A 26,808-nucleotide genomic window follows, 5' to 3' on the forward strand; every position below is an offset into this window, starting at 1 on the left:
TCTTTTTGAACCTGTTTCCTGAGCTCTAAGAGGTCTGAGAAAATTTTCCTCTTAGAGTTATGGAATCTATTGAGTGTATGGTAAAAGCATATTATAAACTGTTTAAAACTGATAATAACATTTGACATTTGTGTTTTCACATTTTTATAAGATCCTTACACCATTCTTGAATGTAGATATTATACTCTTTTTATTTTTATTTTTGTTGTTGCTGATTTTTCTTTTTTTTGAGTAGCAATGTGTGTCTTTTTAAAATTAATTTATTTTTTAAATTTAAATCCAAGTTAGTTAACATACAGTGTAATAATGGTTTCAGGAGTAGAATTTAGAGATTCATCCCTTACACCCAGTGGTCATCCTAACAAGTGCCCTCCTTAATGCCCATCACCCATTTAGCCTATCCCACACCCCTCCAGCAACCCTCAGTTCTATTTAAGAGTTTCTTATGGTTTGCCTCTCTGTTTTTATCTTATTTTTCCTTCCCTTCCCCTATTTTCATCTGTTTTGTTTCCTAAATTTCATGAATGAAATCATATATTTGTCTTTCTCTGACTTATTTTGCTTAGCATAATACATTCTAGTTCCTTCCATGTTGTTGTAAATGGGTTATTATACTCTTTTTATATTTTTTTCTTAAATTTTATTTATTTATTTTGAGAGAGACAGAGACAGCACGAGCAGGGGAGGGGCAGAGAGAGAGGGAGAGAGAGAATCACAAGGAGGCTCCACACGGTCAGCACAGAGCCAATCTTGGGGCGTGAACTCCTGAAACTGTGAGATCATGACCTGAGCCAAAACCAAGAGTGTGACACTTAACTGATTGAGCCACCCAGGCTCCCCTGTTAATATTCTTTTAAAGATAGAAGAGGCTTGGGGCGCCTGGGTGGCTCAGTTGGTTAAGCGTCCGACTTTGGCTCAGGTCACGATCTCTCGCTTTGTGAGTTCGAGTCCCGCGTCGGGCTCTGTGCTGACTGCTCAGAGCCTGGAGCCTGGCTCAGATTCTGTGTCTCCCTCTCTCTCTGACCCTCCCCCGTTCATGCTCTGTCTCTCTCTGTCTCAAAAATAAAATAAACGTTAAAAAAAATTAAAAAAAAAAAAAAGATAGAAGAGGCTTTGTCATCTCAGCAAGACTAAAAGCTTAAGCAACTCTAAGGTCCCTCAGTCAAATGGTAGTGCTAGCACTTTAAATCTATACACCTTTTTTTGTTCACATTTTTGTTAAATGTTCTATAAAACCAGTATCACTTAAATAGAAGGTGGGACGCCTGGGTGGCTCAGTCAGTTAAGCATCCGACTCTTGGTTTCAGCTCAGGTCTTGTCAGCATGCTGACAGCAGGGAGCCTGTTTGGGATTCTCTCTCTCCCTGACTTTGTGCACCCCCCCCCCCCGCCAAATAAAAATAAACTTTAAAAAATGAATTAATTTATTAATTAAATATAAGGTAAAAATAAGAATAAATTCAATAAAAACTAAGTATTAGTTATTTACTATTTATCGTTGCCTGCTTGAAGGTCCTGAGCCCAAGGCTGTCTCCCTTTGCCACAGTAGGAGATTAGCAAGGGTTAAGAGTAAGTAGTATTAAAGACATATTCCCACTAAACTGAAAGTAATCATTCACACCTGGAAATAATTTTTAAAAATGGAGACAGTAGTGCTTTTATCAGGGTTTTAAAAATTTCATGGCACTGTACCACTTGAAATAATCTCCTATATCAGTTATTACAGTGGTACTTTCTCATACATAAGAAACTACATGGTGGTGCTTTGTTACAGATGTTGTATATTACCTTAGCCTATTTTTCACGTTTTCCTTTATTTGTTTCAGTATCTGAACATATCTTTTTTGGGGGTGCCTGGGTGGCTCAGTCAGTTGAGCGTCCGACTTCGGCTCAGGTCATGATATCGTGGTTTGTGAGTTCAAGCCCTGCATTGGGCTCTGTGCTCTGTGCTGACAGCTCAGAGCCTGGAGCCTGCTTCAGATTCTGTGTCCCCCTCTCTCTCTGCCCCTCCCCCACTTCTGCTCTGTGTCTCTCTATCAAAAATAAATAAAATGTAAAAAAAAAATTTTTTTTAATATATCTTCTTTTTTTTTTTTTAACAGGGAGAAAAATGAAAGATACTATTGTGTCCTTTTCAATGATGAACACCATTCATATGACCACGTCATATACAGTCTACAAAGGGCTCTTGACTGTGAGCTTGCAGAGGCCCAGTTGCACACCACTGCCATAGACAAAGAGGTTCGTGAGCTTCATTTGAATTGTGCTCTCTTAAGTCAGCTTCTTGAGAATCAGGTGTTGACTGAACTCTTGCTGAGTGCTCTTTAGTATTGTGTTGGGAACAGTCATCCCCTTTCTTTATTTCTTAGGTCCTAGGTAAATTGGTTAAAACTTGATTTTTCTGTGTATCATAATTGTAGATAACTATTACCTTTCCTCTTTCATTCTAAATAATTAGAAAGTTATTGAATAGTCTGGCAAAAAGTAGTTAAGACTGTCAGCTTTAGTCTGTTTCTATAATTTATTGAAATAGCATTCCATAATTTATGGAGTGCATGAATGTATGAATTTTGACATTTTTTAATGTTATTACAACTATTTTTAGTGTAATACTGATTCTGTGGTTCTGCTTTTTAAAAATATCTTTCCAAAGTAAAATGTCTTTCCAAGTAAAACAGTATTATTAACCTAATCCCTGTCCGTGAGAGGAGTGTAATATAGTGGAAGAAGCAGTGTGGCATTAGTAAGTGTAGTGATCTAGGGCTTGAGGAATCAATATCCTGGTCACACCTGTAACCCACTAGTGGCTCACAAGTGTGTTATGGAACACATGTTGAGGAACTTGTAAGTTCATTCATGAAAAGTATTTAAAATATATAGCAGGAGTTCAGTAAAAACCTAAGTTATTCTTGGATAGGAATGGAATACACTATAATAAGTAAAGAACTGATACTATTGCCAAGGAGAAAATCCAGCATCCTAAAGTATATTCTCTACGAGCAGTATCAAAAGTTCTGAAGCTTCATAAATGTGTTAAACATTTAGGTTTATCATCCAAGTATTGTCCATCTTACGACTTTTAGGCAGTTGGCACATAATTAATAATTCAGAGCTCATTAGGCCTTTGGGCTATACATTACTTATTGATTGGGATTATCATTCTACTACTGAATTCTCATGTTTGTTTATAATTAGGGTCGTCGGGCTGTCAAAGCAGGTGCTTTTGCTGCTTGTCAGGAAGCAAAGGAAGATATAAAGGTAATTTTCTGAATTAGGATGAAGGAGAATTTTAAGAGGAATTCACATTACAAGAGCCAAAGTAGAACAATTACAATGTTGAAGTGGTTTGGCATCCTAAGATAGGATTGGGCCATTTAGTCCCAGAGATTTGAAGCTATAAGTGTCATGTTTTTTTGGAAAAATAGATTACTTCGTTAAAACAAGATAAAAATTCTAAAACTAGTTTTTTGTTTTGTTTTAAATACTGTTTTCATTTGTAGAGTCATTCAGAAAATGTCTCTCAACATCCACTTCACGTAGAAGTATTACACTCTGAGGTTATGGCTCACCAGAAATTTGCTTTGCGTCTTGGCTCCTGGATGAACAAAATTATGAGCTATTCAAGTAAGCATATTACCTGTTTTTCTTATTTCTCATAAACTACTGGTTTTTGAAATAGCCACAAAGTTTAAAATGTCATTGAGTATACTGGGTCACCCGGGTGGCTCAGTCAGTTAGGCGTCTGACTTCGGCTCTGGTGATCATCTTGCAATTTGTGGGTTTGAGCCCTGCATCGTGCTCTTTGCTGTTGGCACAGAGCCTGATGGATTTGGATCTTCTATCCCTCTCTCCTACTTCCCCTCTCCCACTTTCTCTCTCTCAAAATAAATAAATAAACTTAAAAAAATGTCATTGAGTATAAAATTAAAAAATTTTTTTGGCTTATACATTTTGATTAATTTTCAGAATTGCTTTTTTTTTTTAATTTTTTTTAATGTTTTATTTATTTTTGAGACAGAGAGAGAGACAGAGCATGAGCAGGGGAGGGGCAGAGAGAGAGGGAGGCATAGAATCGGAAGCAGGCTCCAGGCTCTGAGCTGTCAGCACAGAGCCCAACGCGGGGCTCGAACTCACGAACTGTGAGATCATGACCTGAGCCAAAGTCGGATGCTCAACCAACTGAGCCACCCAGGCGCCCCCAGAATTGCTTTTCAAGTGCCATAGCTAATACTTTGTAAAGCTTTCGATTCTTTTATATTGATAGAATTCTTGATATCAGACTGTGGGAAAGTAATGTTAATTTTTTTCATGTTATTGTAGGAAATGTACTTGTGGAAGAAATATTGTGAGAATAAAAGTTACCTGACTTCTTTCGTTTATAGGTGACTTTAGACAGATCTTTTGCCAAGCATGCCTTAGAGAAGAACCTGGCTCTGAGAATCCCTGTCTCATAAGCAGGTTAATGCTTTGGGATGCAAAGCTTTATAAAGGTAGGTAGGTCTTTGCTTATGCTGCTTGCCATGAAGCATGACCTTAAAGTAGAGCTATAATCTTTTTTGTTTATTAAATCAGTGATCTTGATTGATATTATATTTTAAAGGAAAGTTAACCGATCAGTATGTATTCTTCTGTGTTAAAACCTGGGGATGTTGCCTGTTAATTATAGTGCCATTTTGTTTAGTCAGGGCCAATAAAGAATACTTAAGAGTATATATTCATGTAGTGGTGCCATTATTAACACTATGTTCATTTTTATTTTTACAATACAAATGTAGAACAAAAAGTAAAAGGTGAGAAAGAAGGCTAAAGGGGATAGAGAAGGGAAGACAGAGTAAGAGTAATTTTGAGTGAAATCGAATAAAAAGGAATAGAGAAAGTTTGGATGAGGTAGAATGAAGTAAGGTAAAGTGGAGGGGCAGAATGAGAGGGAAAACGCACATGTGTAAGTATTTTAAGTATTAAGTATTAATATAATTAAATGTTAATGTAATAAATACTACCCATATTTGATTCCTTTAGGTCTATTAGTATGTTAATTGTTTTATAATATTCTGCCATCTCGTATAGCTGGCATTTTTTTTTTTTTGCCTTGGTGTCTCTCTTCCACTTCCCCCCAAAATTATCTGCAGGTGCCCGTAAGATACTTCATGAATTGATCTTCAGCAGTTTTTTTATGGAGATGGAATACAAAAAATTCTTTGCTATGGAATTTGTGAAGGTAATTGGTCTTTAAAATACATATCAGTAATAGAAAAAGAAAAACATTTTGTAAAGAGAGTTGTAGAAACAAAGGGGATAATTTTGAATTTAGAATTTAATTTTGTGATTTGTCAAAGGCTCATTTTTTTTTTCACATTTGATAGTATGGAAGCAGTAGTCTAGAAGAGGAGATAGGTGGAAAAAGATCTATTATTTGCCTGGACAGAGCATTTGGAGGTTACCACATTTACACATGCATTCATTCTTCCTGATCATTTGTCTGTCTTATAACAAATAAAATTATAACAAGAAGTGACTAGCTGAAAGACACAGCATCGAAAAGGAACAGATATGCATGCTAAAGGGAATTAAACAGGCAAGAGTTATACTAAATGAGGCTAAAACATAAAGATAAAACTTACAGCTTTTTGTTTTATTAATCTATTGTATATCCCTTACATTGTTTTATTTATGTATTTTTGGGCAGAGGGGTCTATCTCTCAAGTTGCATTGCAAGGTAATACATAACAGACTTTTTGAATCTTCCACTTTGCCTCATACAAAGGTATATCCAAGGGGCGCCTGGCTGGCTCAGTTAGTAGAGCATGTGACTCTTGATCTTAGGGTTGTGAATTCAAGTCCCATGTTGGGTGTGAAACCTACTTTAAAAAATGATAATAATTAATAAAACAGTTTTTAAAAAGTATCCAGTGGATACTTGTTGGTTTCTTCTGATTTTGGGTTGCAGGCAGTTCTATAAAACTTAAAAGGCTGGATCCAGGATGGAACTAGAAGCAGAGAGTGAAATAATGACAGTTGAAAGCAAATGATACTGTGGGACAAGAGACCTGCACTCTCTGGATTTTAGGAGTAGATTGTTAAAAGTAACTGAGACATTCCATTTCCTGAAAGATGATAACAACTCAAGCTATTAACTCTATTCTTCTAAAACTCTTCTTTAAGAGATAGAATATTGGACCATATATGTGATCTGAAATGAGTTTTTTTTCTTATATGAAAACAGTTCTCCTATTTAAATTTTGTTTTTTTGACCACGGTTACTTCTTTGTAGGAATTCTAGTGGATAAAATTAAATATGTGGTTCAAGGATCTAACATGATGCTTGATACATGAGTGGATGTATTATTTTTGTTCTCCCAGTATATTAGGTTTGATTTTCAGCTGGTATAGTTGAGAAGTTATCTGCAGCTGGCATTCATTTTGCTTAAGGCTGGAATGAATCTGATGGGTTTACTAGGTCATATCAGTTTTTAAATAATTTGAATATTGCCTCTGCCCTATACCATTGGGATAGAATCTGTTAAAGGTTGTCCCAGGCTCTGTTTAGAGAAAGGATATACTGTACCACTGCACTTCTCTGTGATTTTTTTTTTAACGCGCGCACGCGTGTGTGTGTGTGTGTGTGTGTGTGTGTGTGTGTGTGTGTTGGTTTTTGGCTTTTTATACATTTTTTATAGTTAACACTTCCAGCTCTGCGAGATTGGGTAACTGAATTCATGTTTGGTCTTTTGTTTGTTATTTTTCTTTTTTTTTAATATTAAAAGATTGTTTTTAATGTTTATTTTTTAAACTTTTTTTTTAATGTTTATTTATTTTTTAGAGAGACAGGGAGAGGGCATGAGTTGGGGAGGGGCAGAGAAAGAAGGAAACACAGAATCCAAAGCAGGCTCCAGGCTCTGAGCTGCCAGCACACAGCCCGATGTGGGGCTCGAACCTACAAACCGTGAGATCATGACCTGAGCCGAAGTCAGATGCCCAACCAACTGAGCCACGCAGGCACCTCAATGTTACTTGTTTTTGAGAGAGACGGGGCGGGGGGAGACAGAGCGTAAGCAGGGGAGGGGCAGAGAGAGGGAGGCAGAGAATCCAAAGCAGGCCCCAGCCTCCGAGCTGTCAGCACAGAGCCTGATGTGGGGTTCAGACTCATCAACCATGAGATCATGACCTGAGCAGAAGACACATGCTTAACCGAACTGAGCCACCCAGGCACCCCTGTTTGTTATTTTTCTAATATATTTCATTCAGGGCGCCTGGGTGGCTCAGTCGGCTGAGCGTCTGACTTCGGCTCAGGTCGTGATCTCGCGGTTTGTGAGTTCGAGCCCCATGTTGGGCTCTGTGCTGACAGCTCAGAGCCTGGAGCCTGCTTTGAATTCTGTGTCTCCCTCTCTCTCTGCCCCTCCCCCGCTCATGCTCTGTCTCTCTGTCTCTCAAAAATAAATGTAAAAAAAATTATTATATTTCATTCACTGTATTGTCTTTTTCTAAGAAATAGGAATTATAGGGGTGTCTGACTGGCTTAGTAGAGTATGCAACTCTTGATCTCGGGGTTATAAGTTCAAGCCCCATGTTGGGTGTAGAGATAACTTTTTTTAAAAAAATCTTAAAAAAAAAAGAAATAGGAATTATAGTACACATATACATAGAAACATCTATAGCATGTATTAAAATTGGGATTTTAAAAGTTTTCAGTAATTTAGAATTGATTTTTCATTTATTATATCTTTCAGTATTATAAACAGCTGCAGAAAGAGTATATTAGTGATGATCATGACAGAAGTATCTCAGTAACTGCACTCTCAGTTCAGATGTTTACTGTTCCTACCCTGGTATGTATTGATCATTTCTTTGCAGTCTTCCCAAGTAAAACCTGTTTTGCTTTTTAAGAACTCTGTTTAGTATCAAATCAAATTAAAATGATGTCAAAATCTCTATATTGGGCTAATTTCATTTGGAAGATTGAATGATACTTCATTGATACCTGCATACTTTAGTGGGACCTGAGGACAAGGTAGTTTGTGGAGTGGGAGTCACAGCATGACTGCTGTCCAAAAGTCCTGATCCCTGTGAGAGGAGACAAGAGCTGGTTTCTCAGAAACCAGGCTAACTTAAGAGGAGTGACTTTTCAATACCCAAACTGTTTTTGGGTTTTTTTTTTTTTTTTTTTTGGCTATTCTTTTGTTCTTTAGTTATTGTTTGGTGGGGAGGGGCAGAGAGATGAAGATAAAACAAAGCTGGAGGGGAAAGTATGACTGTGAAGCATTTGCATGAGATAGGTGCTGATATGGTGCTGCTTAGGCTTGGGAGGAAAGTGGAAAATTCTGCCTTTTTTTTTTTTTTTTGGTACTGCTTCTTTTCCTGTTTCTTCTGGATGGTTTGGTTAACTATTCTTACCTTCTCATTTCAAAGGCTAGAGAAGAAGATGGAGAGGAGACAGTGGATTAGGAGTGACTGGGAGATGCGGGAATAGATAGTAATATGATAGAAGTCATGATGTATATCTATGTTTGTTCTGCTTTGCTCATCATGTGATTATTGATGGTAAACATTTATGTTGACAATCTGTGTGATGGGCTTGGAGTGTCCAACAGGTGTTTTCTAGTTACTGGGGAGTAAAGAATTTTTACCTTTAGAAAAAAACTTCTCAGAAATAGCTATTCTGTGAGACTAAGGGTTATGTACTCAGTAAACATTTAGTTAAAATGACTCACTGACCAGCCAAATGCGTGAGTAAATTAAGTCCATACTATCATGAGTTAATTATAAAGACAATATTCTTGAAATATTTGCAGGCTCGACATCTTATTGAAGAACAGAACGTTATCTCTGTCATTACTGAAACTCTGCTAGAAGTTTTGCCTGAATACTTGGACAGGAACAATAAATTCAACTTCCAGGGTTATAGCCAGGACAAATTGGGAAGAGTATATGCAGTAATATGTGATCTAAAGTAAGTTGTTCAAGTCAAAAGTTACCTGTTAATCACAGTGCTTTTGTATTCCGTTTTATAAATAAACTACTGATCCTTTTGGTTATCTAGAATTCTCCTTATAATTATGACAAGTACAAAGAACTTTTAATGTGTCATGTTAATAATTGTTTTAAGTGAACACTTTTTATAGAGTTAAAACCAGGTTAATAAGGAAGGTATTAAGGAGGGACCTGTTACAGGAACATAGGGTCTCTCAGGGTCACTGAATGTATCTCCATTGTAATTACCATGTCTTTCACTCACTTTCATTCATGCACTTTGGTTCTGTCCCTCTTCTGTAGTCTCTTTGTGCATAGTTTTCAGATAATCTTGTTGATGTGAGTTTCTTTTTAACTCCTTTCATACATACAAATAAGTTAGTGATACTTTTTGTTTGGTTTTTTTTTTTTGGCTGAAGAGGCTAGAGTTGCCTTTTAAACTAAAGTTGAAATCACATAACATCACATTTGGGATCATTGGACTTAAAAGGAAATAAGTTTCAGGGTGTCTGGGTGGCTCAGTTGGTTAAGCATCTGACTTCAGCTCAGGTCATGATCTTAACGCTTTGTGGGTTAGAGCTCCGTGTTGGGCTCTGTGCTGACACCTTGCTCAGAACCTGGAGCCTGCTTTGGATTCTGTGTCTCCTTCTCTCTCTGCCTCTTCCCTGCTTGCACAGTCTCAGTCTGTCTCTCAAAAATAAATAAATACTAAAAAAAAGAAGTAAGTTTCCATTTATTTTAGAATTGGTGAATATTATAAGAGTTGTGATATTTCAAGTATTCAGTAAACATAAGCTTCAAAAAATTCTTTTCTTGGGGTGCTTGGGAAGCTCAGTTGGTTAAGGGTTCAACTCTTGATTTCACCTCAGGTCATGATCTCACAATTTGTGAGACTGAGCCCCACATTGGACTCTGTGCTGACAAAGGAGCCTGCCTGGGATTCTCTCCCTCTCTCTTCCTTCCCAGCTCAAGTTCGTGCTTGTGCTCTCTCTCCCTCTCTCTCTCTGTGTCTCTCTCTCTCAAAATAAATAAACTTTAAGAAAAATATTAAAATATTTTCTTTTAAGAATATATTAAAACAAAAGCATTTCATTTAGTTTATTGTTTAAAATAAAGTGCTCCAAGGAATATATATGATTAATTGTTTCTTTTTTTTTTTTTTTTTTTCAACGTTTTTTATTTATTTTTGGACAGAGAGAGACAGAGCATGAACGGGGGAGGGGCAGAGAGAGAGGGAGACACAGAATCGGAAACAGGCTCCAGGCTCCGAGCCATCAGCCCAGAGCCTGACGCGGGGCTCGAACTCACGGACCGCGAGATCGTGACCTGGCTGAAGTCGGACGCTTAACCGACTGCGCCACCCAGGCGCCCCTATGATTAATTGTTTCTAATCTCCAAGGGGGAAAAAATCATTCTAAATTTCTCTGCTTTTTAAAAAAATTTTTTTAAGTTTATTTAATTATTTTGAAAGAGAGTGCAAGTGGGGGAGGGAGAGAGAGAATCCCAAGCAGGTTCTGCGCTGTCAGTGCAGAGCCCTATGCAGGGCTTGATCTCAAGAATTGTGAGATTATGACTTAAGCTGAGATCAAGAGTCAGGGGCTTAACCAACTGAGCCACCCAGGCACCCCTAATTTTGTCTACTTTTAGTGACCACTTAGTGCATTGAGAGGTGGAAACATACTTCCAAACAACCTAGAAATAGTCTGCTTAAAAATACACTTGACAGGGGCACCTGGGTGGCGCCGTCGGTTAAGCGTCCGACTTCAGCCAGGTCACGATCTCGCGGTCTGTGAGTTCGAGCCCCGCGTCGGGCTCTGGGCTGATGGCTCGGAGCCTGGAGCCTGTTTCCGATTCTGTGTCTCCCTCTCTCTCTGCCCCTCCCCCGTTCATGCTCTGTCTCTCTCTGTCCCAAAAATAAATAAAAAAAAAAAAGTTGAAAAAAAAAATTAAAAAAAAAAATACACTTGACAGATTTCTAGAATTATGCATTGGATCCTTGATATTATTAAGGAAGAAGTTTCCAGATTTTTTCAGATTCCTCAGTTTTTAAATATGATTATACATCTTTCTCTGAAGTTCAGCAAATTGTTATATCATCACAACTTCAGTACAGAGATGGTAGATGAATTCAGTAGTGAATCATCACTTACCAGTGTGCTTCACAAATTATGCATAAATTACATGTATGCAAAACAAACAAGCAAAAAATACACAAAAATTCCAAATGGCAGTACTTAAAATTATCAGTGTTAAATCAGAATATTCATTATTCCTTCTTTGTACAGGTGAAGTCTCTATACTGCTGCTCTCATTACTGTGAAATATTCTTGTAGCTGACTTATGTTTTTTATCCAGGGAAGTTGTGCATAATCACTTCATTGTTTTATCACATTTTATTTTGTTTTATGGATTTCTGACTCTATTTATTCTCTACAATAAATAATTGAGAGTTAACACACCTCTAGATACTTAGCCGTATGTTAAAACTTTAGGGTCGCTGGTTTGAAAGTTTACTTTAAAGTTTTCCAGTCTTCTGATGGTTATTACAACTTCTTAACATCCTTATTTAAGTCAAGAAATCTATAATGACAAGGAGAAGGGGAAAATAACACATTCTGAGCTCCTGGAAAATCTGTACTGTGGCTGTCCAGGTGTGACAGGCTAGGTTGCTTCTAAGTTCACTTAAGTAGACTAACTTCTGAGAAGTCAGGCTTAGCTTTGACATATGCCTCTCTAGAGCCTTCACATTTTGCTGTGTAATTCTAGCTCTGCCCAGAGCTTCTTGTTACTTTAAGAAATCAGAATCCATAGTTTTGATGAATCAACATTGTCTTTAGCCCTGAAAATCTTAAAATTATCACAAAATGGGGAAGTGAAATATTTCTTTGTTTTTTGAAATGATAGGTATATCCTGATCAGCAAACCTACAGTATGGACAGAAAGATTAAGAATGCAGTTCCTTGAAGGTTTTCGGTCTTTTTTGAAGATTCTTACCTGTATGCAGGTATGATATTTCTATTCATCAGTAAGATAAATATTAAAAATTTAGCCCCAGTTTTTGTTTCTTTTAAGCAAATTGTGGTTGTTATGTAAGGAAGACTATATCTAGCAAAGTAGAAATAAAATTTAAACACTGCTTTACTGATCCTGCTTTAATAGATATTTAATAGGTATAATTCTATATACTTCAGTTAACTACTGCTATTACCAGTAATGTTTATTGATTGTGATATAGTAGTAAGCACTTTACATGCATTATCTCTCCTGAGCATCATAGCAATCTTATGAGGTAGCTACTGTTATTATCTTCATTTTACATATAAGGGAATTGAAGTCTAGAAATAATTTGACCAGGGTCACACAGCTAGAAAGTGACAGAGCTGGGATTTGAACCCATGCATTCTGACCTTGTATAATAGCCATGTTAAAAAGCTATGCATATATGATTATAAATTCTGACAATTTCATATTTTGACAGTAGAAGAGCAAAGAAAAAGGGCCTATGTGTGTAATATGCATATATATATATATATATATATATATATATATATATATGTAGAGAGAGAGAGAGAGTTTGTGTGTGTGTGTGTGTGTGTGTGTGTGTGTGTGTGTGTGTGTAATCACTCTTTTCTTATAGGGAATGGAAGAAATCAGAAGACAGGTTGGGCAACACATAGAAGTGGATCCTGACTGGGAGGCTGCCATTGCTATACAGATGCAATTGAAGAATATTTTACTCATGTTCCAAGAGTGGTGTGCTTGTGATGTAAGTAAAATTTGTTAGTAAGATCAGTGTTTTGTTTTTGTTTTGTTTTTTCTTTTTTTTTTTTTTAGAAAGAGAGAGCGTGTGAGCTGGGGAAAAGGGGAGAGAGAGGGAAAATCTTGGAGCCCAACATGGGGCTTGATCCCATGACCCTGGGATCATGACCTGAGTCAAAATCAAGACTTGGACTCTCAATTGACTAAGCCATCCACGTCCCCCAGGATCAGTGGGTTTTAGGTGCTCTAATGATTATCAGTAATAAGGTTTTATGTGGCGACTTCCTTGCTATAAGATTTTATTATTTAAATAGTTGTGTATTTGAACTTGTCTTACTGAATTTAGGAAGAAAATCCAGTTTTTTATGTTTGATTTAAAAATGTGCTCCATGGTAGTTTGATTTATCTCTGGGAATAGTGGGGTTTGAAAAATACAACAAAGGTGCCTGGGTGGCTCATTTGGTTGAGCATCCAACTTTGACTCAGGTCATGATCTCATAGTTCGTGAGTTCGAGCCCCGCGTTGGGCTCACTGCTGTCAACGCAGAGCCTGCCTTGGATCCTGTGTCTATTCCCCTCTATCTGCCTCTCCCCAACCGGTACTCTCTCTCTCAAAAATAAATAAAATGTTTCAAAACAATACAACAAAATACATTTATTTATTTGTGTATTCATTTATTTCCTTGGACATGAATACTAATAATATGAAAATTAGGACTACATGGACTTTAAAATACTTTGGTAGTAGAGAATAGTGGATATTTATGCAATCATGAGCTCTGTTATACATGTTAAACCATTAAGAATATTAATTTCCAAATACAGAGCTAATGTATCTCCTTACACAATAATTTGAGACCATAATCCTCTTGAAACACACAGTCCTACCCCAGATTCCCTTTTTGGGAAGGATGACCTCATTTATTTCTCTTTTGAGAAAATCACCATTATCTGAGTCAAATTCTTTCATTTTCCCTAGTTTCTCTGTGCTGTTGACATGACATAATCTATTCACTACATTTCTCTATGTCTTCACAATTGGTCTCTTTCTTTTCATTCCTTTCTTTCTAAAACTAAGGTCTCTACCTAGGCTCTTGGTCCTGAGCTACATTACTTCTTCCTGGAGTTGGCTTCCTCAGTTGTCTCCTCTGGTATTTCCCATTCTTTGATTCACTTGCCTACACACACAGGACGCACCTGTCCTTAACATCAACAACAGTAAGAGCCCCTTACTTGTCTCTGCTACCTCTGTGAACTGTGAGCTCTCTTATTTCCTCCTCTCTTCTGCTTCCCCACCAGCAGTTGGTCACAGGTTCAGAGTGGCAGTCATACAGACATGATAGAATTTAATCTAGCACTGTAGCCTTGTGGAACAATAAGGACAGGAAATATTGTCCAGCAACTAGCCAGAGCACATATTTTTTGGCAACCATCACCTTTATGGAAGGCATGCATAGTTGTTGGAGATGAGGTCAGAGTATGTGTTGTTCTTCTTGACATTTGCCAAACCCTCTGCAGCCGTCTATATTTGTTGTCATCTCTCTAGCTTCTGAAACTTCTTTAGGGTCTGGCTTCTGCCCTTACAAATTGATTGGAACTGCTTTTTGAAAAAAATTCAGAGGATCTTTATAGTAACCAAATTCAGAGGGTCTTCTCTAAGTCCCCATTTTCCTGCAAATGTCTGTAGCATTGTTTTCTCTTGAATACCTAATCTTTTTGAAACTTTCTTTCCCTTTGATTTTTACAAGTCTACATTATTATAATACTTCTGTTACTGATTCAACATTTCAATCATTGATTGCCTTTTTTTTTTTCCCAATTCCTTCTGACTACTAAATGATACATTCTGAATATTCTCTTTCTTACAGGTCTTTCATTTCTACCACCTCATTTAAAACTGTGGAGCTATAGTATTCTATTTGTGTGCTAGACATTCCTGCTTAGATCTTACACTTACATTTCAAATTCAGAATATATTAAATTGGTTTGTCATCATTTCTTTCTACTTCAACTTAACATTTTCCCTTCTTGACTTCCAGTTTTCAATTAATGACACTGATTCAGATGAGATTGGGTGCGTTCAGAGTTGTATGGCTGTGATTCATGCCATATCAAGACAATGACACTATGATTCATACATTCATCCACACAGAAAATCTCAGAGCCACTGCATTCTCTGTGTTAGATGTTAGCAGAGTTTTCAGGGGGAAAAAGTTCTATGTTCACATAAGATTGAGAAATGTTAGGTTGAACAAAATCAAGTATGATTTTTCTTTCTAATGCCACTGAACTTTTCCAACCCTTTATGGTTAAAAAATTTTTTTTTAATATTTTTATTTATTTTTGAGAGAGGAGAGAGACAGAGTGCCAGCAGGGGAGGAGTAGAGACAAGGGGAGACACAGAATCCGAAGCAGGCTCCAGGCTCTGAGCTGTCAGCACAGAGCCCGACATGGGGCTTGGACTTGTGAACTGCGAGATCATGACCTGAGCTGAAGTCGGATGCCTAACTGACTGAGCCACCCAGGCGCCCCTCAAGCCTTTTAAATTATTCAGTGTGCTAATTTCTAAGTGGAATATTCCCAAAATTTATTGGACCATAGCATTTGTTTCTCAGGATAAAATCAGTGTGAAAAACACTGTCTTGAAAAGTGAGTTTGACTCCTCTCTCCCTGATGTGAGTTTTCCTTAGCCTAAGTTTATTTTACAATTCTAACTTATTTCCTGTGAGTTCATTCTCTTTTTCCCTGACTGCCCCCATCCTAGTTAAGACCCTTATCACCTTAGACTTAGACTTCATAGTAATCTTCCTGTTGGTTCCCTTGTTTCCTAACATCACTCTCTCCAATCTGTCATCTTCATTGACACCCATTAATTCTTCTTGAAGCAGCATGTTGACATTGTTACACTTGAGACACCATCAGTATATTCCCATACTGATGGCAAGGCATATTTCCAGCTGCACTGCTCATTAATTTCATCCATAAAGCCTTTCATTTATCTAGTGTTTATTCCTTTACACTGCCTGCACAAGAGTTGTACTTCCCCTTTTTTCTCTGTTTACTCTTATATCTCTGCTTATTATACCACTGTCACCTCATTTTCCCCCATAAATTCTGCATATTCTTTTAGACCCCACTCAAAACTGCTTTCACAAATAATGTCTTCCCATTTGTTTGTAATTCTTTTTCCTCCCTCTTAGAGTAATTCGTTTGTACAATTTACATAGTACTTAAAATGCTTTACTGTGTGTGTGTGTGTGTGTGTGTGTGTGTGTGTGTGTGTGTCTGTCTGTCTGTCTGTCTTATGTTTCCAACTAGTTTGCAGATCCTGTGGAAGTGACTGTGCTATACATGGAACAATTTTGTGCTTATATTTACTAAATATTTATTGAATGGTGTGGTAAAGTAGATAACTTGTTAATCTGTGTACATTTTAAATTTTCTTGTAGGAAGAACTCTTACTGGTGGCTTATAAAGAATGTCACAAAGCTGTGATGCGGTGCAGTACAAGTTTTATATCTAGTAGCAAGACAGTAGTACAATTGTGGGGTCATACTCTGGAAACTAAGTCATACAAGGTATCTGAAGATCTTGTAAGCATACATCTGCCACTCTCCAGGACTCTTGCTGGTGAGTGTTTGTTTTTTGCATCTTTCTATTAGCTTTGTTTTTTAGATATTCAGAGTAGTAGAACTATTTCTGTTTTTGTTCTGTACTCATTATGTACAAACATATTCATATCACACTGCAGTTAAGAACTGTCACTGTCCTTCAAAGAGTTGTCACCAGAACATTGATCTCGGGATGCTTGTTTACCTGGGCCTTTTGTTATTTGGGTCAGCTAATGAATCCTTTTAATATACACTGAAGGATTAACTTGGTAACTCATCTCCCACCCCAATTTAAATATGGTAAAATCTTGTTGCTGGTTTTTGTGGGGTTTTTTTCACTGAAGTATAGTTAACACACATTGTTACTGGTTTTTAACCCTCTTCTCTATGAGATTACACCAGTGTGTTAACTTTGTTGTTATTCCTTTCACCACTAAAAGAAAGAAATAAGATTCTCTTTAATCATTCTTTGATTTGCATTTCCATGTAAATTGGTCCTGTCAGGTTTTTTTTTAATAACTTTATGTAAGTGTATGTATGTATTTATTTATTTTTGAAGAATGCTGATAGCAGCTTTCTATTTAGTTAGTTAGTTAGAAAGTAAGGAAGCTCCATGCTTCCTTGAACTCACAACCCTGAGATCAAGAGTTGCAAGCTCTACTGACTGAGCTAGCCAGATGCCTCTACGTTTATATTTTTAATTGTGGTAAATATACATATAACATAAAATTTATCATTTGAACCATTTTAAAATGTATAGTTCACTGGCATTAAGTACATTCATATTGCTCTGCAGTCATCAACCACCATCCATCTCCAGAATATGTTTCATCTTCCCAAACTGAAATTCTGTACCTGTTCAGCATAACTCCTCAATCCCCCACTCCCTGCGGTCTATGGAAGTCACCATTCTACTTTCCACTTGTATGCTTGACCCCTATAAGTACCTCACTTAACTGAAATCATATACATATCCTTTATAACTGGCTTATTTCACTTAGTGCAATATCCTTAGTTTACCCATATTGTAGCATGTGTCAGAATTTCCCTCCTAGTTAAGACTGAATAATATTCCATAGTTTGTATATACCACCTTTTGCTTATCCATTTGCCTACAAATGGATGCTTGGGTTCCTTCTACCTTTTGGCTGTTGTGAATAATGTTGCTGTGAGTATGAGTGTACAGGTATCTGTTTGAGTCCTTGTTCTTAGTTCTTTGATGTATGTACCATAAGTGTAATTGCTGGTTCATAAAGTAATTCTACTTTTTAATTTTTTGAGGAACCACCAAACTCTTTTTCATAGCAACTGCACCGTTTTACATTCCCACCAGCAGCGTACAAGGGTTCCATTTTTTCCTGCATCCTCACCAACACATCTTCTTTCCTGTATGTTTTTTTTAATAGCCATCCTAATGAGTGAAGTGGTAGTTCATTGTTTTTGTTGTTGTTGTTGTTTTAAGTTCATTTATTTATTTTGAGAGAGACAGCATAATCCTGGGAGGGACGGACAATGAGAGAGAGAATCCCAAGCAGGCTCCACACTGTTAGCACAGAACCTGATGTGGGGCTTGAACCCATGAACCATGAGATCATGACCTGAGCCAAAGCTAAGAGTCGGGTGCTTAACCACCTGAGCCACCTAGGCACCCCAGTTCATTGTGGTTTTGATTTGCATTTCTCCAATGATTAGTGATTATTGAGCATCTTTTCCTGTGCTTGCCGGTCATGTTTATATCTTCTTTGGAGAAATGTCTGTTCAAGTCCTTTGTGTATTTTTTAATCAGATATTTTGTTGTTGAGTTGTTGGAGCTTTCTGTATGTTCTGGATATTAGCTATGTATCAAACATATGATCTGCAAATATTTTCTCCCATTCTTTGGAGTGCCTTTTCACTCTGTTGATAGTATCCTTTGGAATTATTGCCAAATCCAATGTCATGAAGTCTATTCCCTGTTTTCTTCTAAGAGTTTTACAGTTTTAGCTCCTATGTTTAGGTTTTTGATTCATTTTTAGTTTTTGCACATGGTATAATTGATGTGATTTTACGTCACTTCTATTTTTACAAAAAGAAATACTTAAATTAGTTTTCATTTCTTTTGATTAGTTAAGAGCAGAATAAGGATGTCTTGAGAGGCAGCACAGTATTTTTATATAACATGTAAACACACCTTGCACTATGTAGGATCTTAAATACATTAATAATACTGTGTTTTAAAATTAGAAGTCAAAAGTTTGCATTTCTAAACTCAGTAAATATATATTTAAACCTCATAAGTTTCTGAACTTGAGTTAATGAGGGATACATTAACTGGGTTTATTGCTTTTTCATTTCTCTCTCTTTTTTTTTTTTAACCTTTAGGTCTTCATGTGCGTTTAAGCAGGCTGGGTGCCGTTTCAAGACTACATGAATTTGTGCCTTTTGTAAGTGACTCTATTAAGGGCTGATTTACTTATACCCTATTTCTAAACACCTCTTGGTTGATAAGAGGGAAGAAAAATTTTGAAACCTACCTGGATAATTCCCATTTAGTAATTTTAGGTTTCTATATAAGTACATTGAAATCTAAATCACCAAAACTTGGAGTTAACTCATTCAAGCCCATCCGTTTTACAGATGAGAAAACTGAAGAATGTCTAGTGCCATGACTTTGAGACACATCCAAGCCCTCTGAAAAATAATGAAATTGTTCATCTCTTTCAGGAGGACTTTCAAGTAGAGGTACTAGTGGAATATCCTTTGCGTTGTCTGGTGTTGGTTGCCCAGGTTGTTGCTGAAATGTGGCGAAGAAATGGACTCTCTCTCATTAGCCAGGTATGGCAAGGCCTATTCACATTCATGTGAATGTGAGTGTGTTAATTTTCTGATTGTTTTTTCTCTTATATAATTTAACCTTGTGTCTCTGGATTTTGCTATTTGCTTTCTATTTTCTTATATGAACTCAGAAATGAAAGTTCTAGTAACCATGTAGATATTTCTCCTAGTGAGTAGATAGATTAGGTGATAACCAGTAGAAATGTGCCCATTAACATTATGAGGATTTCCTTACCTGGAGACGTATAGTCTTCCCATCACCTTTCTTTTTTTTTTTTTTTTAAATTTTTTTTTTTTAACATTTATTTATTTTTGAGACAGAGAGAGACAGAGCATGAACGGGGGAGGAGAAGAGAGAGAGGGAGACACAGAATCGGAAGCAGGCTCCAGGCTCTGAGCCATCAGCCCAGAGCCTGACGCGGGGCTCGAACTCACGGACCGCGAGATCGTGACCTGAGCTGAAGTCGGACGCTTAACCGACTGAGCCACCCAGGCGCCCCCCATCACCTTTCTTAATAGAAGGCCACTTTAACAATTTTTCCCTCTGTTCTAGAGCAAATAAAGAGAAGTGCTTTTCCTAAAAGATGGGGAAACTGGACTTGTAAAGATACCACTTGGGAGAAAAATCGTGTTATGATTGATTGTAGAAATTAGTTTACTTTTATAGAAGTGGGGATTTTTAAATCAGAGGAAATAAATTCTTTTATTGCACATGTTGAGAGAGTAATAATATAGAGCATTTTAAACTTGGAAGTATTTTCATGCCATATTTCCTTACTTTAAAATCTCACGAATCCCTTAGTGATTCATAGATTTACAGCTTTTTTTTTTTTTTTTTTGCCACTAAGGAGTTCTTGGAGTTTCTGGTTTAGAGAAAGTTTTAGGAATAGTGTTTGTTAAGAATTCTGTTTGAAATAAAACAATTCATGACACTTCTATCTTTTATTTTACAGGTGTTTTACTACCAAGATGTTAAGTGCAGAGAAGAAATGTATGATAAAGATATCATTATGCTTCAGGTACCTATTGAAATTACTTTGGATACTTATGTCTTAACCTTCTTCGATCCCTTGTAGAGGGAGAGAAAAGATACAGTAATTATTTTTAACTTTATTTACTTAAATTTTTCTCACTGTTAAAACTTAATAGGGTATCATAAAAAATGGAAGGGATTACTACATTATCTTTTGCAGACTTACTTTATACTCTTTCTGACAGTCCTACTGGAGACAAATGTTTGTTCATTTAATACACATGGAACTGTCATGCTGCGTTTCTTCCACAGATTGGTGCATCTTTAATGGATCCCAACAGGTTCTTGTTACTGGTACTTCAGAGGTATGAACTTGCTGATGCTTTTAACAAGACTATATCCACAAAAGACCAGGTAAGCAACAGAAACTGACATGTGTATCAATTCCAAAGGAAGTATTTTTGTTAACAATTTTAATCATATTTAGGATTTTTATTTCTTTATGTGTATTTCCAAAAATCACACATATACACATAACATGCACGTATATCTACATATGCACATATGTACTGTTTTTACTCTACAAAAAGTTAGAATGTTTAGATTAATAAAAGGAGAAGAAAAATCACATGAAAGACTGCCTCCTAGAAATGATCACCTTCTAAGTTTTGGTGTCTTGTTTGTTTTTGAAACAAAAATTGGATCATTTTGTATGTGCTATTTGGTTATTTGCTTTCTGTGCTTAATGAGACGTTGTGATAGGTTTAAATAAATATACCACCACTTTTTTTTATATCATAATTTTTAAAGGCTATATAGTATTGCGCTGTACAATTGCATTATACTTTGATCCCCGAATTGCTGAAGAGGTTTTCTAGTTTTTTGGTCTTATAAACATCTCTGTACCTCAGGGTTTAAACACTTGCCTAATTATTTTGTTAAGATAAATTTTTAGAAGAGGATTACCTGGAGAAAACAGTATGCTTTTTCTTAAGACTCTTAATACATATTGTCACATTGCTCTCAGAAGAGGTACTCAGATTTACACTCTTTAGCAGTGTGTACCTCTGTAGTGGCACTATTATCTTTACTCTTTGTTGATGTGGTAGGTGAAAGGTGGTCTTTTATTTGTAGGTGTAGTTCTTTAATGAGCATTGAGGTTGACCATGTTTTCATGATTATTGGCCTTTTTTCCCCCTTTCTGATAGTAAATTATCTTTCCAACCCTTTCCCCTTTTTCAGTTTCTGTTAAAGTTCCTTATTTAATAAGGATATTTTTCACTTGTATTTGTTACATTTTTCATAGCTTATAATTTGTTGTACTGTGTAGTTTTGTCACATCTTCATTGCTTTCATATTTGATACGAACTTGTAAAGTAGTCCTTACGTACTTTAAATTTATGAATCATGTTATTTTATTCTTTGAAATTAGAAGTTACTTGCAAAGGACCAAAGAATAGGATACAAAATACAAAGCTAATTTTTAGTCATGTTTTATACTTGGTGAAAAATGAGTATCTCATTTTGCTATACATTGCTTAAGTAAGAGGGGTGTTAAGGAAGAGTATTCTCACGAACTGGTATCTGTTATTTGAAGCCACTGTCCCACCAACCCAGGTAAGAAGGAAGTCATAAGAATTAGTTTGTTGACTTAAGGCTATATGGTAATGATAATGAAAATAATATTTGTATTGAGTTCTTATTATATGCCAGGTATTGTGAACCTTACGGAATTTGATGTCAGTAAAGGGAATTATTCACCTAATTTTCTGCTGCAGTCTGAAGGAAAATACTGGACTGCATGAACCATGAGTCTGATCCAGAAATGTATGTTTTGTAAAGGCTTTTGGTTCTTTTGTAACTAATTTATTCTTTTTTGATTCAATAGGATTTGATTAAACAATATAATACATTAATAGAAGAAATGCTTCAAGTCCTCATCTATATTGTGGGTAAGATTAAAACATTAATCTTATGAGTTGTTTTCAGAGAGAGCATTAATAAAAACTATAATTTATCATTTTACCCTTCTCGCAAATACAGCATAGAATATTAGAGATTAATGTGACTAATATGATTGATGTGTTTAGAAACCTAGCTTTTAAAAAGCACAGTTCTGTTACATCTTTGTTTTTCAATACCTGATTTATAATTATTTGGTCTTGTTTTACTGGAATACGATTATCCTAGTTAGAAATGTAGATGAAAAATACCTATACATTGAGTGCTAAAAATTTTATTTATATGTGAAATTTCAAAGTAATATAGGTCTTAGTAAAAAAAAATTTTTTTTCATTGTGTCATTCTTTTTACTTTGGGTAAATATTGGCCATACTTTTTTGGTTTTTTTTTTTTTTTTAATGTTCTGTATTATAGACTTTGTTGATTTTACGAGCTAAGTAAAATTTCTTGACTTCTCATTCTGGCTATTGTTTCTTACTTTATGGCAGCAAACATGCTTTTTATTGTTAGTTCTTAGTGAGGATTCTACCCCTGGCTAAATCTGAAAACATGGGTTCATTTTACTTGTTTTCAGAGAGTTAGTTACTGACTGGCTGCTTGTCTCAGCAGAAAGTGTGGTGAACTTCATTGCCATTGCAAAGTGAGTTGTAAATGTGTAAAAGATTTTTAAATTGATGATATACTTTATTAAATTATAAAAACTTGAGAATTTTTATGTTTGTTCTTGGAATAGTGTGTGAAGAATTTCTAGTACTATATTTTTGCTGTTTTATATTTTTACTGTTTTATTATTGCTATTACTGTGTTTATCTAAATTTATTGGGTTTTTCCTCCTATGTGATTTGATTTTTTGTTAATACCTGCTATATTCCTGAGTACAGTAACTTCATTACTTTCATTATCATTAATATATATTAATGAGATATATATTATCATTTATATATATTATCATTTAATATGTATAATCATTAATATAATATATGTTATATTATTATTTATATATACTATCATTATATATAATATATATTATCATTAATATATATGTGTTAATATATAGTGTTAACTATGTAATACTATATATTAACTATATAATAGTCTATAATACATATTGTATTATTGATTTTTAGGAATTATCTATAATATATTAACTATCAGAAGCATGCCATTTACATTTTTGGGGTCTTAGATTCATGATTTGTAAAATTTGAAGGTAATCTATGTGATCTCTGAGCTTTCTTATAGCACTAAATTTCTAGAGAATACTGTTTTAGGGGGAAAAAATTGAAAGTTATAAAGTGCTTTACAAATGTTAAGAGGGATGATCTATTTGAAATGAATTCATTTCACAAAAGTCATTCTTTGGCTAATTTATAGAATTTATCAAATCTCTTAGGCAGAAGTTTCCTGCCTTTGTAATAACTTTGATATAGATATCATAAGAGTTTGTATATTACAAATCAGTGGTGACATAAGGCCAGATACCATAGGCCTTCTTAAGACAATGGGAATTAGATGCTTTCAACACCAGTTCCCATAGTTAATTTAGCTATTTTCTCTCTCTGTTTGGCAGTTTATTGAGATGAAAAATGGAAACATGGTCATGTGGGCATTTTAGCAACACCAGTCATTCCTGATACATATTACTGTTTTGTCATTTAATCCATAACAACATATTTAAGTATCTTGTTTGTGGGTTTTCACCTTATTCTGTCTTAAATAACAAGTATAAACAAAATCAAGGAAGATCTTGAAAGAAAAGCTATTGTTCACTGATGGCCAGTAGTCTTTCAATGCCATCAGCCTTTTTTCTAGTATTAGAAACACATGCTAATTTAATTGAGGGGCCTTGTTTATAATGTGTGAGTATGTGTACATATACTTCTGTGTGTGTGTGTGTGTGTGTGTGTGTGTGTGTGTGTGTATAGGTTAAGAGAAGGCCTGTGTTCTTTGGATCTCTTCATTTTTCTTCCTCTGTCTTTTAGCAAATAGACTTTTGTTCAGATTTAGGAATATGTCCAAATAATTTCTGGTCCCTCTCTCATAGACTTAATGCAGTATTCTGTGTATTAAGTGTTCATGGTAGAAGAGATTTAAGTAGAAAACAATTGATTGTTTTACTTTTCTTTTCATTGTTTGTATTAGGTGAGCGTTATGTACCTGGCGTGGGAAATGTAACCAAAGAAGAGGTCACAATGAGAGAAATTATTCACTTGCTTTGTATTGAACCCATGCCACATAGCGCCATTGCCAAAAATTTACCTGAGAATGTAAGTCCAGCATTGTTGTTGTTTTTCTTTTTTTGGAATTGGAAACAAAACTACTTTGAAGTTTTAGGAAAATTTATTTAATGAATTTTGCAGATCTACAACTATTCATTCTTTAGTGGTATAAACTTTAATAATTCTGGACTTCTGGGCATTAGGAAACATTTTCGAAATATTATGGCTATTTGGAAAACATCTTAGAGCAAGAAACTTCTTGGCTTTTGCTTACCTCAAAATAAAAATTCTCCAGAGAAAAGGGGCCTCCTTGAAATACTGAGACTATTTGAGTTATATTAGTCTGGATCTTCTGAGAAGCAGATGTCTAAGACAAAACATTTAAGAATTTATTAGGAACAGTACGTATGAGAGAAAATGGTGAGGAAGCTTGGAAAAGCTTGGGAGCCATCAGACTGTGAGGCAAAATTGATTCCAGGTGAAAGTAGGAAGAAAGGAAGGTTAGATAGAAGCATTCTAGACTGCTGGGTAATCCCATCCAGGCTTGATGTCTTCCCCTCTATCCCACAGTGAGCCTGCATTAGTATCTCTGTTGCCTCTGACTGGAGGTCTGCAGAGTGCAGTCCCATGGCCACAGGTGATATTTAAGTTTTTGTATTTGCTGACAATTGAAGTAATAGTCCTAAAGGTTATGGGTCTCGGGGCGCCTGGGTGGCTCAGTCGGTTGGGCGTCCGGTTTCGGCTCAGGTCATGATCTCACGGTCCATGAGTTCAAGCCCCGCATCGGGTTCTGTGCTGACAGCTCAGAGCCTGGAGCCTGTTTCAGATTCTGTGTCTCCCTCTCTCTGACCCTCCCCTGTTCATGCTCTGTCTCTCTCTGTCTCAAAAATAAATGTTAAAAAAATGATAATAAAAAAATAAAAAAGATTATGGGTCTCATATTTTTTCTTCTGGGATTTAATTATGAATTAGAACAATGATTCTTAAAAGAGAATTGGACTTATCTATCAAGGTTTTCCAGAGAAATAGAATAGAGATAAATTTTGACTGTTGGTCATTTTTCCTAAAAAAATATTTGTATCTTTTTCCAGTTTTATTGTTTGTTTTTAAATTTTTTTAATGTTTATTTTTGAGAGAGTATAAGCAAGGGAGGGGCAGAGAGAGAGAGGGAGACACAGAATCTGAAGCAGGTTCGAAGCTCTGAGCTGTCGAGCCTGATGCGGGGCTCGAACTCACAAACTGCGAGATCATGCCCTGAGCTAAAGTGGATGTTTAACTGACTGAGCCACTTAGGTACCCCTTTTTCCAGTTTTATTGTTAATTGATTCTCAGACTCATTTGGCATATCACCTTCATAATTTCTACATATCCATCTACCCATTTTATAATTATTAATACATTTTAAGATTAATTTACATTTTTCTTGGCATCTTTCTAAGCAATACTATCAGTGAAATAGGTTTAGTTTCTGGATTTTTTTTCTAATATGTATTAAAATAAGTGAGTAACTATTCACAATTTTAAAAATATATAACTGTATAACATAAAATAATTTCATACACCACTAGTGATATACATATCATACTTTGCAAGAAGAATGCTTTAAGGCATACCCTAACTTCATTGCTTATCCCAAGTGCATTATTTTATTTTATTTTATTTATTTTGAGAGAGAGAAAGAGGGAGCACAAGCAGGAGGAGGGGCAGAGAGAGAGAGAGAATCCCAAGCAGGCTCTGCAGTGTCAGCACAGAGCCAGACGCGGGGCCTGAACTCACAAATTGGATCATGACCTGAGCCAGAATCAAGAGTCAGACGCTTAAGTGGCGGAGCCACCTAGTCCCCCTACTATGTGCGTTATTTTAAAAGGAGGTTAAATGCCTCAATTTTTGCAAAACTATTATGTGGTTACTTTAGTATCTCACCTATGTTTTTATCCTGATTTTAAATGACTTCATTAAAAAAAAAAACTCCTCGATCAAGGAAAAGTCCTGGCCAATCAGAAAATTATTATAATGCAGAAGCCAGACTACATTTGGACATCTACATGTGTTTGGCTGTAGATTCCATTTATTTTATAACCTTGGTTTTAGGTATTGGTACAGCATGGGCATGTCCTTAAATGATGTGGGTGATGAACATAATAAATAAGGAAAACTCTTTTTCTTTTTTTTTTTAAGTAGTGTCCACACCTAGCCTGGGGCTCGAATTCACAACCCGTAGATCAAGAGTCACATGCTTCACTGACTGAGCCAGCCAGGCACCCTGAGCTCTTTTTCTTTGAACTGTTGGGTGTGTGTTTGTGTGTTTATATACATAAATGTATATGAGGGCAAATTTAGATAAAATTTCTTCCTTAAGTAGTTTATTTATAGATCTTATTTCTGTTAAGAAATTGGTTCCTCAAAACAATTGGTTTCAGACCCAATTTTTTTATACTGGAAGTTGATCTTTTTTTATTGTTTACAAAGTACTTCAGGAATGCTGTTGAAGTGTATTGCAGTTCA

At 35.8% G+C, this 26,808-nt stretch overlaps 1 protein-coding gene across 2 annotated transcripts in view; it reads left to right on the forward strand.

Moving 5' to 3' along the window:
- The window catches only part of UBR1 (ubiquitin protein ligase E3 component n-recognin 1), a 135,479-nt gene that overhangs the window by 52,761 nt on the left and 55,910 nt on the right, over positions 1 to 26,808 (forward strand). For both annotated transcript variants that reach the window (XR_009264190.1, XM_058737962.1), the window contains exons 6-21: positions 2,102 to 2,240; positions 3,195 to 3,257; positions 3,500 to 3,623; positions 4,382 to 4,489; positions 5,129 to 5,217; positions 7,727 to 7,825; positions 8,789 to 8,946; positions 11,871 to 11,970; positions 12,604 to 12,732; positions 16,174 to 16,354; positions 18,697 to 18,758; positions 19,039 to 19,149; positions 20,103 to 20,168; positions 20,435 to 20,536; positions 22,011 to 22,074; positions 24,227 to 24,351. Coding sequence is in view for 1 of the 2 variants with exons in the window: in XM_058737962.1 (XP_058593945.1) it covers positions 2,102 to 2,240; positions 3,195 to 3,257; positions 3,500 to 3,623; positions 4,382 to 4,489; positions 5,129 to 5,217; positions 7,727 to 7,825; positions 8,789 to 8,946; positions 11,871 to 11,970; positions 12,604 to 12,732; positions 16,174 to 16,354; positions 18,697 to 18,758; positions 19,039 to 19,149; positions 20,103 to 20,168; positions 20,435 to 20,536; positions 22,011 to 22,074; positions 24,227 to 24,351 (1,720 nt within the window). In the remaining variant the exon portion in view is untranslated. The remainder of the gene's footprint in view (positions 1 to 2,101; positions 2,241 to 3,194; positions 3,258 to 3,499; positions 3,624 to 4,381; positions 4,490 to 5,128; positions 5,218 to 7,726; positions 7,826 to 8,788; positions 8,947 to 11,870; positions 11,971 to 12,603; positions 12,733 to 16,173; positions 16,355 to 18,696; positions 18,759 to 19,038; positions 19,150 to 20,102; positions 20,169 to 20,434; positions 20,537 to 22,010; positions 22,075 to 24,226; positions 24,352 to 26,808) is intronic.

This window comes from Neofelis nebulosa, chromosome 7 (assembly GCF_028018385.1).
Source record: "Neofelis nebulosa isolate mNeoNeb1 chromosome 7, mNeoNeb1.pri, whole genome shotgun sequence".
NCBI classification, from domain to species: Eukaryota; Metazoa; Chordata; class Mammalia; order Carnivora; family Felidae; genus Neofelis; species Neofelis nebulosa.